The following is an 11,466-nucleotide window of genomic DNA, read 5'->3' as shown; positions in this document are numbered from 1 at the left end:
AGCGATGCGAAACGTACGAATGCGTCGATGCTGCGAACCGTACTAAGGCGAACGCGGTACCTGAGGCGGTAAGCGGGCGGGGAGGCCGCATTCCACCCGAGCGTCTAGTTGGCTTGGTCGAGTAGTACATTTATGGGAATAGATACTTGGGATTGCTGGGGATAAAACTTGGAATATTTTTATTAGATTTTGAGACGCGATGTAATCAAAAATGAAAGGAATCTAAGGTATGTAAATATTAGGTATGTGAATACGAACGCGTCGACACTAGCTTAAAATGTTTTGCTATTTTACGAGGCGAATAGCAATTTAACGAATGCCAAATTTCTATATGCACAATTAGATAAGATTCAATGAATATAACAGAAATATGAAATTAATAATTTTATGTTTTATTTTAATATGCTTTTTATTTCATACTAGCGGTCCGCCCCGGCTTCGCCCGTGGTACATGTTTACGTTTTCTCTACATAAGAACCATCCTCGTACTTCAAGAAATATAATAAAAAAAGAATTATCGAAATCGGTTCAGCCGTTCTCGAGTTATGCGCTTACCAACACATTTTGCGATTCATTTTTATATATAAGATAATTTCATATAGACAAAGGGATTTCAGATATTATTATCTATAAGAACCCTGCAAGTAAACAGCATTCAATTATAATTTAGAGAAAATAACAATCAATACCTACATAAATGAAAATATTAATTGTAAAAGATATTGACTCATTCTAGATTACACATTACTTGCTCTGTGTAGATTACTATCATATTTTCCAACTGAAGGTACACATTGAGGACAAATCCTTTACCCAAATATTAAAATGAAAACATTTTATTTTAAATTGTGCAATAGTTCAAACACACTTGAAGTTACATCTTTTATCATTGGTCCTCAGCATTGTGTTGATATTCATGTTCTATAATAATAAAACTAGGTAAAAATAAAACTGGAGTACTTTGTCAAAGCATTTATTAAAAAACATTTACAAAATATATTTATGACTTAGAGCATTTATTATTTACACAGCCAAATGAACATTAAAAATGCATTTTAGCATAAATACAAACAAAATGCATACAAGTTAAAGTTTTACTTTAATAAAAAGATTCAAAGATAGACAGATACTTCTTTTTTTTATCAGTCCAAGAAAGATATCCAACCATTTTTTCCTTACAATATATATTTTATAAGTACAGCACCCTTATAAAAACATCACTCATTGTTATCTATCACACTTGAAAATAAAATAATAAGCTTTTGATGTAATTTAACTGAATTAATAGTAAGAATTTCTATATAAATGGGAATAATACAATACTACTGCCATATGAAGCTTAAGTATTACAAGATGCATAAGTTACATAATTAGAAATGATGTGTAAATAGGATGCTTAGTTTCCATCCATGAATTATCATTACTAGTACAATATTATATGGTTCAGTATTTATCAAAATTAATATAGATCTAATCTCAATATTTATGTGTCACCCTGTCCGCTCGCATTGTTCTTCAAATCTTCATACATGAGACGCCACATTGTAGCCTCCGCTTCTAATTCTTTTACTTTTGCTTGTTGCTCTTCCAACTTGTTCTCAGTCAATTCTAATTTTTGCTTGAGAGCATTATCCTGTGCTTCGTGAATATTGTTAGCTACAACTGTTGATTTGGCCATTTTAACTGTATCCTCTGCTTTCTTTATTATTTCTTGTGCTTTCATTTCCAATTCATACTGTATAATTATCATCGATACAAGGCGCCTTATGACAAATGCAAGAAATATTGCGAATCCTGTGATGTAGAAATTTCTTTGTGCTCTGAACAGTTTAACATTTCCTTTCATCTCACTTGTTAAATGCGTGTGGTCAGTCGATGAATACTTACGCATTTCCCTGACAGCGTCCATGAGGAATAAAGCCAACACTCCAAGTAGTACGTAGAAATACACAGCAGCTTGCTGTTGGAAAATAGAAAATAGTCGAGATTGAAAGAAAGCGTGCCATTTTCTTGGGCTGAATAGTGGTAGTATCAGTATAATGACAATGGCTATTTCAAAATAAAGATAACCGGCAATGAATGTCCATTGAATCGACATTTTGGCAAACGAACGTACACGATTCAATTGCAATGCAACGAATACTGCAGGATCAATGCAGTGGCCGATAAAATTAAAGCCGGTCTAACAAGTTTTATAATTTCTTGTAAAGCAATCAAATTTCATCACTACTTTCAAAAGTTGTAAAATCACAATAATGCTGCCCGATTGTTCCTAAATCCTATTCCTAGGTATTTTTAATTTTCTGCTCCGATCTGTCAAACTGACGTGTAATTGCAAAATGCATCCAGTAATTTGACACAAGCAAAAAGTCAAAACTTTGTATTCTCTTTGGTCAAAACAAGAAAAAAAGGAATAATGCAGATTTGCAGCTGTTGCAGGCTAGAAAATTATCCTGAGTCCCGTAGATATATCATTAAGTAACTTAATGATCTACGCTGAATCCTGAATGATTCTGAATATCATGACGACACCTTTTAAATACTTTTATTTTATTCTTTACTAGTTTTCCACCCGCGGCTTCGCCGGCGCAGTCAAAGAAAAACCCGCATAGATAGTTCCCGTTCCCGTGGGATTTCCGGGATAAAACCTATGCTATGTCCCGGGGTAAAAAGTAGCCTATGTCCTTTCTCGGGGATCAAAATATCTCTATACCAAATTTCATGTAAATTGGTTCAGTAGTTAAGGCGTGATTGAGTAACAGACAGACAGACAGAGTTACTTTCGCATTTATAATATTACTAGCTTTCCGCCCGCGGCTTCGCCCGCGTTTTCAGACAAAAACCCGTTCCCGTAGGATTTCCGGGATAAAACCTATCCTATGTCCTTTCTCGGGTATCAAAATATATTTATACCAAATTTCATGCAAATTGGTTCAGTAGTTCAGGCGTGATTGAGTAACAGACAGACAGACAGAGTTACTTTCGCATTTATAATATTAAGTATGGAAGTAGTTAGGATTCATAATTTGTGACAGTTTTGGCTGGGAAAGTACAAAAACAAACAATTAAGCCATACCTCAATATTTTTGTATAATATAAGATAAAAGCCATAATATGTAAATGTACATTATATTATATGCGATGGGGGCTAGACAGCCACTATTTTTATTCCAGATATTTAAATCACAGTATTACCATATTTCCTACAGTATGGCGACGAATGTACTTGTGCAGAGAAACGGAGGGGAACTGGCGGGGGGTCGGGCGACGCGGGCCGCTTAATGCAATCACGCTGAGTTTGCATTAACTATCGCGAAAGGACGACACAGTCGTATTTTTTGTGTAATAATTTTATTATACATAGGTACTTACATATTCTATTATGGAGCGCAAAAACTGTTCCGTTTACGGATGTAAATCTACATTGAAATCCCAGAAGGAAACAATATTTCAGAAAGATTGTATTAATTGTATCTGTTGAATTAAGTCAAAGCTATGTATATGTTGTCCGCATTATTTTCTAATCAGATTGTACATCCCAATGCGAATGCATTACTTAGAAAATGTTATATGTAATATACAATTAAGAACATCCAAATTAGTGTCCACGTAAATATTTAGCAGTGCAATATCTGTAATTATATATTTATGAACAAATAATTACATCAGATTTAATAATCGCAATTATTTTGAATGTACATATGAATAAATGATTTCATCATAATATTAATAATCACAATTGTTTTATTTCCCATTTGTTGCAACCCTAGCGTATTTTCGTGTGGCAGCGTAAGTACCTACGCTGGCGGCGGCATCGCGCGACATCAAAGGCGATTCCTTACTGTAGGAAATAATATTGTAATACTGTGTTTAAATTATGCATACATTTCTGTCTTCTTTGATTCATAGAATCATAGATTATCTGTGGATTACGATTACTGTCATTTACAGACTGTCAATCGTCTGTCAATTGTCATCATCGTAATTCAGAAATCAGTTTATATTGGAAATATTTTTTGTGAAATGATAAATAAATTATATGTTTTATACTAGTTATCCTAAATAATGAATAACATAGAATTGGATATTTGGAGAGGCGAATGGGGTCTCGCTTCCATTGATTTAGAATGTCTTAGAGTTTTAGTAAGTATTGATATTTCTAACCTAAGCCAGGTAAGCCTAACATAGCACCGGCCTTTTATTTAAAAACAAAATTAATTGCAGACCTATATGAAATTTATTGGCGTCCCAGTTCGTGTTCGTGAAGTGAGCAATCCATTTTTTACTCCAAAAGGAACGTTGCCTGTTTTGCGAGATGGTAGAAAGGTGCTGACGAACTTTGAAGAAGTTGTAGATTATTTGAAATCATTAGTAAGTTCCAATTTCGTTATTTATTTATTACCAATGACTAAAATGAATAATTAAGTATAAATTTTCATTTGAAGCAATAATGAGAAATATGATGTAATTATACCCAGATTTTGTATACTTGTTTTACAGCATTATAGTACAGATGTTCACTTAAATACAAAGCAGGCGGCTGAAGCGAGTGCATTTACACAATTTATCAGGGAGAAACTTTATCCAGCTTATCAGTTTGCCTGGTGGGTTGATGAGAAAAACTATGCAGATCTCACAAGACCAGCGTATGCCAGAGCTTTACAAATTCCTTTTAATTTCTACTACCCATCTAAATACCAAAATGCAGCTAAGGAAATGATTGATGCATTATATGGAGAGCATGCAGATTTGAAAGAAGTTGAAAAAACTGTAAGTGTTATAATATTTTTTTGATATATTAATTATTCCAATACGAAAACAATAAGATGAAAAATTAAAACAGATGTTTTAGTTCATCTTTTTGGTGAAATGATGTGAAATAGTTCTATATAACTAATTTACATAGATGAACAAATTTTCTTGTTATTTAACTTTGCTTGACTGACTGATTAAAGTAGTCTAAATATAAATCATAAATAGTTTAAATTGAAATTGAATCACTACATAGTATAAAATAAAATCGCTTTCTCTGTCCCTATGTCCCTTTGTATGCTTAAATCTTTAAAACTACGCAACAGATTTTGATGCGGTTTTTTTTAATAGATAGAGTGATTCAAGAGGAAGGTTTTAGTATATAATTTATTAGGTTTTAGACAAAGCGAAGCCACGGGCGGTAACCTATATTTAACTGTATAAAGTTATAAACTATAATGTAAGGGTTGTAAACATTTATTGACACGTCATGTTTAAGGTGAATTTTTTACAGGTGAAATGAAATAAAACTACAATCTTTATTCAAACAATTATCATTTATTCATGAACACAATACTTGCTAAGCTAAACATTCAAATGCTTTTTAAATATAGGTACATTTTTTAAGAATTGAAAAAATGCGAACACGCGGTGGAATTCGCGTTCTTTGGCGGAAAACGCGGGTTCGAAACCTGCTTCGTGATATAAATTTTTCTATTCTTTTCAAATGTATAAATAAACAAAGTATAATTTGTCAGAAATTAATGTTTTATGTATGTCTCCTGAATAATGTATTTGCTTAACGCAACTAAATATTTCACAGATATACAGTGAAGCGGAAAAGTTTCTAAAGGCGCTGTCAGACCGTCTCGGCGAGAGCGAATACTTCTTTGGTAACCGTCCCTCGTCGTTCGACGCGACAGTGTTCGCGTATCTCGCGCCGCTATATAAAGTACCATTCCCAAATGCGACATTGTCTAACCATGTGAAGGGGATCGCTAATCTCACTAGATTTGTAGCGAGGATCAATCAGAAGAATTTTAGACATGTTACCGATGGTGGGTTTTGCGTTCATATAGAATTGGAATGTTTATTTTACGTGATAGCCTAATTTTAACTTTGGTTCTACAAATTATCTATACTGATCTATACCAATACAATATTATACAGAGGAAAGGTTTGTAATTATGTATGTATGTATGTATGTATGGTTTTCATGCATAAACTACTGGACCGATTTTGATGAAATTTGGCACAGACAATCTTTAGACCCTGAGAAAGAACATAGGCTACCTTTTTTTGCGAAATATGTACCACAGGCGAAGCCGGGGCGGACCGCTAGTAATTCATAAGAAAATTCTATGTTAAAATGTCTGTTAGTTAGTAATAGTTTCTGTAGTAATCGCCATAACAGTTGAACTTCTTTTGAGCAGACTCTCACTAGGCTATGTTTTGTTTTCACTTGAAAAATAGGATTTTATCTAATGTCATGTATTTCTTTGTCATTATATTTGTTTGGAATGTTCACAAAAAATATTATTTAAAAGGCTACACAAGTAATCTAATGATTGTATTTTAACTGTAATATGAAATAATGACAAAATTGCAGAATACAACAGACAAAACGCGAAAAAGCAGTCAACGGGCACACAGTCGGACCGAGAAGCTAACTTCCCGAACCAAACTCGTAACAAAGTGTTAGCAGCTATATTTGCAGCTATTGCCATGACTGGATACGCAGTCGCTAATGGAATGTTCCATGTGAGTATGAATATATGAATATTATTATATATTATTATGTATTCATATGTATATATAGATATAGGTAGGCTATAGGTATTTGCTTAGCTTGTTATGCATGTCAAAATTATACAGGGTGTAATCGTTAAGTTTAATGTAACTTTTTTGGATATTTCCCGTTTTATATTTTAAAAGTTATTATTGTCATTTTACTCATTAGGTAAAGGGCTTTCGATATCGGTATAAAGTTTTTTGATATCTGCAATCGTCGTTGGCCTATACGTCTATTACAGACGGTTTATGGTGCTATGCCTGAGCAATGCTATAGGTGTCCAAGCAATCCAATGCGAGATCGACATACTTTTCCGCAGGTCGGACAGGGGAAGTTTGCTGGAACAGGTTCGTTTTCGGCTTGGTGACGTTTCATCCTTTTGCTTGCGAGTACTTTGAACCACGCTTCGTCACAGAATCTGCAGCCTTCGGAAACAAGTTTGCGCCAATCAGATCGATCATTAGCGAGCTTCTCCCAGGTTTTATAATATATCTGCAATAGTTACGGAATAATCGCCTGTGCACACTTAACGATTACACCCTGTATAGTGCTTGTAGTCAATTGTTGTTGTTGTATTATTTATCTATCTAATACAAAACACTAAACATTAACAATTAAAACAATTACAATACTATAACATAAGTTAATCACAATACACATAATAAAAGAAAGCATAAAAATTAAGCAGTAGTAAGTAGCCACCAATTAATGCAGATATTTTTTTATTAATTTACATAACAGTTTTACATGCTCTAAAAAAATTTACAATATTAAAAGACATTTCAATAACATTGATATTTAATTAAGTTAGAATAAAATTATTTCCTTCATAAATTTCTCAATATTTTTTTTGCAATGTCAGTATTCATAATACTGTTACCAAGTTACCATCACCCTTGACCCATATTTTTTTTACATCAATTCTTAAAAATTATTAATTTATCATTGAAATTCCCTATTTTCTAGGCAACTATAAATCCGACATATGTTATTCCCTGTCTTATAGGAATGCTTTGTATATCTACTAGTCTCTGTATGTTACAAGTTCTCTATTGAGAGCTGATTTCACCGCTTACTATTTGTATCTCCGATATCCTATTTGACGCTGATGAAATTTTTCATATATTTTTGGCATTGTTAAATAAGTTAAACAAATCATCAAGGTAGTTGTAAAACCAGCCCTAAATGTTGTATATAGTCCATATAAATACATATAAGTAGTGAGCTAGTATACAGGAAGTTGTAATCTTATTCATTCTCATTTATCTGTTCAGGATTTCAAAGACTTTGAACACTCGCACGACTACAACGAGATGTTTGAGAATGAAGAGGACGACAACTGATTGCGCGCGTGTGCGCTCGCTGGACGCACGCACACACGGACGGCATGCTACCACAGAATATACACCAGTGACAGTTACAGTTTTGACATTGACATTGACGTAAAGCGACAAGTCGTTTTTTTTTTCTTGGCAAGAAGGCCAAGTCTTAAATTATAAAAGATATTAATAAACTCATGTGACAGTTATAGGCATCTTTGACAGATATGAATGAATCTGTCAATCCTAAGAGATTGTTGCTTTTACCATGTTTTAAATTGTTAATTTTACTTCATTTAACTGCATAAATATATATCAATTTCTTTAGAAAGATAAGTCTGTAAAGGCTGTGAGCTTTACTATCAAATTTAGTTCTAGTTTTTATCCATAAATATTGAAATCTTGTTAAGAGTTTTGAAGTTCTCTGAATCTAGCATTGAAAAACTATATAATTGTCATAAAATATGTGTACAGTGTGATGTTTTATCGTTCCTAATTGCACCAAATTGTTTATTAAAAAAACATACGCATTTTATATTAGGTATCTTGTGTTTTAAAAATTTGCAACAATAGACAATTTCTTTTAACATGGGTTAATTTTGCTACGTACCTATTATATTATAATATTTACATTAACTATTTTTTTTGGAAAGGAGAAGAAGAATAAAGCATATTATATGCAAAAAATAAATGTAGATTCTGATAACTGCCACAATGTATATTTATTGAAAGCTTAGATAATAGTAATTTTGCATTTACTTAACAAACAATATTAGATACTTTTTATTTTGAAAAACATAAAATAATTGTGAAGTTATTTAATTATCATTATATATGTATTTTATTCTGCATTCTTATTAAAATAGTTTTTTAGCGTGTAATTTTAATTAGCTGGACTTGATATTTAAAATTAAAACTTGTGTTTGAAGGCGGCAAAGACAGTTGAAAATGATTATGCCACAAATAAACTGAACCTTAACGTACACGAAATGCAATATTTTCCTATTGTTATAATGATAATGTTATTTGTTTTATATAGTAGAGATTGTCTAATCTAAAAATGAACGCCCCTCCACTGTGTTTACGCTCACATTCAAAGTACGTGTATAGACGCAATACACACAAATTGGTCTGCCTCATTGGTCGTTCAGTCCTCCAGTCCCGTCCATGCCCGAACGACAGGACCAGTTGGCCAACTAGTGCATAAATGACGCGATGCACGACAGAACGGACGTGTCATTCCGTACATAGCGCGCTCTCCCCGCCATACAATGCTAGGCACCTGAACTGATCGCCCGATTATTTGACAAATCAGTGCGCGAGTGTCAAAGTTTGCAGTAGAATCGACGCGCGCACACATATAAAGTGGTTCAATAATTATTTGTCCTCACACATTGAAACAATTAAGTTTAGTGGAGGGGCGTTCATTTTTAGATTAGACAATCTTTACATAATATATATATATCCGCGTGAAATGTACAAAATAGTGCCTTTTGCCTCGTATTAGATATTTTCAAATTGCGTACACTGCCTTCGTGAAATAATGCAATGTGGTGAGGGAAATATATCGACTGTTAATTTTATTAGAATGTTAGTGCTTTTAGTTTTAGAGGAATGAGCTTTTTGTTTGCGATTGAAAGTCGAGTTTGTTTTAACTTATTGGTGCGTGAATAAATATGTTGTATGTTAAATGTGTGTTTTATTTATGTTTGTTAGTTTGTAATGGATTCCTAAACCTTTTAAGTTCTTTATTTTAAGTTTATTCATAACTGTATTGTTCATAAATCCACCTGTAAAGCTATTTGATGACACACCTACACAAATACTTTAAAGTTGGTTGTAAAAGATTTATCCATACCCAGTAGGTACTTAATAAGAAAATAGATTTAAAATTTAAATTTTATCAAATAAAAGTTCGATTTCTCTTTATTTTATTCTACATTTCGTCACTCTTTTGCTATTTTGGAAACAACAATTTAAACTATTTGTTAAGAAATAAATTTTATTGAATTAATTTTTAAATATGCCATTTTTGGTAGTTCATATTTATCATAAAAATAAAAAATATCATTAAAAAAGCATGTTCAAAACGTTCACCCAGTCGAAAGTTTTGAAGTTCAAAAAAAAATACAGTAGAATTGAGAATCTCCTTTTTTGAACAAAGCCACTAACTGTAAGGTCAAAACACGTGTGACTACTCAACGACAACGCAGAAGTCCACTTGCGCGAGCGTTTACAGAAAGTCCCTTGCGCAAGTCAACTACCGCTGACCGCATAGTCACTTCGCTTTAGGATAGTAGAGATTGTCTAATCTAAAAATGAACGCCCCTCCACTGTGTTTACGCTCACATTCAAAGTACGTGTATAGACGCAATACACACAAATTGGTCTGCCTCATTGGTCGTTCAGTCCTCCAGTCCCGTCCATGCCCGAACGACAGGACCAGTTGGCCAACTAGTGCATAAATGACGCGATGCACGACAGAACGGACGTGTCATTCCGTACATAGCGCGCTCTCCCCGCCATACAATGCTAGGTACATGAACTGATCGCCCGATTAGTTGACAAATCAGTGCGCGAGTGTCAAAGTTTGCAGTAGAATCGACGCGCGCACACATATAAAGTGGTTCAATAATTATTTGTCCTCACACATTGAAACAATTAAGTTTAGTGGAGGGGCGTTCATTTTTAGATTAGACAATCTCTAATAGATTATCTGTGCTTTAGGTCTAGTTACAATGAACTTGATAACGATAGCCACTTTTAATGAATTAGTTACCTGATCGAGTCTATCACGAATTTAAAACTGTCCTCAAATGTGTTTGTTAAAATTAAATTCTAGTTGAAAGAAACAAATATTAAAGCAAAATTAAATTTGTGGTGTAATCACAAAGTGCGCCAAAAGCTACCAAAAGTTATCTAGTTAATATACACAAAATATATTGAACCTTATTTGGATGAATTAAAGTCGTATTTACAAATTACAAAGCTCCAAATTTCACCATGCGTGGAGTTTTGGTTCACTTTTTTGTCGCTCATTGTTTGTTAATAGTTAAAAATGTTTCTAACCTCTATTATTTTAATGTTAGTTCTTATTAATTGAAAATAAATCTATAAACCCATTTCAGCGCTGGTCATCATGGAGTTGGCAGAAGACGATCTCACTCAACCGCTTCCTAATCGCTAAGAAGCACTTTGATAAGATGAAACGTCTTAGGGCCAAATCTGAGGATACTTCTACAAATTCTAAATAGTCAAGGCATAATATATTGAGAACCTAGACAATCTCGAAAATTTTAGTGCAAGAGTTGGTGTAACTCGTGAATTATTATTCTTTTAATGTCATGTGTGAATATATTGTGTTGTTTGTGGTATCGTTTGTACGAATTGGTTTTTTAATCGAGTATGTTACCTTAGACTCAATTTTGTGTTGAATTAAAATAGAATCTGGAAAAGACGAAAGATATAAACTTTCTATGGAACTAGTTCTAGTATCTTTGCTAATGTTGATAGCAAATTATATGGAAGAGCTAAGAGTATTATATTATAAAAAAATTATACGAAAAAGACAATATTTATAGGTTTAATTTTTTATGTGAGCAG

At 33.1% G+C, this 11,466-nt stretch overlaps 2 protein-coding genes across 3 annotated transcripts; one reads left to right on the top strand and one right to left on the bottom strand.

Annotated features, from left to right (window-relative positions):
• Positions 1 to 957: 957 nt before the first annotated feature.
• Positions 958 to 2,269, bottom strand: LOC149900340 (B-cell receptor-associated protein 31-like). The gene has a single exon (XM_090113026.1). It carries the CDS (start codon positions 2,096 to 2,098, stop codon positions 1,484 to 1,486), a length of 615 nt encoding a protein of 204 aa, XP_089969152.1. The 5' UTR covers positions 2,099 to 2,269; the 3' UTR covers positions 958 to 1,483.
• Positions 2,270 to 3,971: 1,702 nt separating this feature from the next.
• On the top strand, positions 3,972 to 11,460 carry LOC149900339 (metaxin-1). Of its 2 annotated transcripts, none has more exons than XM_090113447.1 (6): positions 3,972 to 4,143; positions 4,225 to 4,371; positions 4,501 to 4,770; positions 5,576 to 5,810; positions 6,362 to 6,513; positions 10,992 to 11,460. In XM_090113447.1, the coding sequence occupies exons 1-6, from the start codon at positions 4,066 to 4,068 to the stop codon at positions 11,115 to 11,117; spliced, it is 1,008 nt and encodes a 335-aa protein (XP_089969573.1). In that variant the 5' UTR covers positions 3,972 to 4,065; the 3' UTR covers positions 11,118 to 11,460. The 2 variants fall into 2 exon arrangements, with proteins under 2 accessions (XP_089969573.1, XP_089969574.1); XM_090113448.1 differs by lacking the exon at positions 10,992 to 11,460 and adding an exon at positions 7,819 to 8,909.
• The last annotated feature ends 6 nt before the right edge of the window (positions 11,461 to 11,466 follow it).

The sequence above is a fragment of the Colias eurytheme genome, chromosome 19 (genome assembly GCF_061535395.1).
Source record: "Colias eurytheme isolate Ceu_HAF_F1 chromosome 19, ilColEury1 Martin Lab GWU primary, whole genome shotgun sequence".
Taxonomy (NCBI): Eukaryota; Metazoa; Arthropoda; class Insecta; order Lepidoptera; family Pieridae; genus Colias; species Colias eurytheme.
Note: the sequence above shows the minus strand (reverse complement) of the source record. Positions and strands in the feature narration are given on the sequence as shown.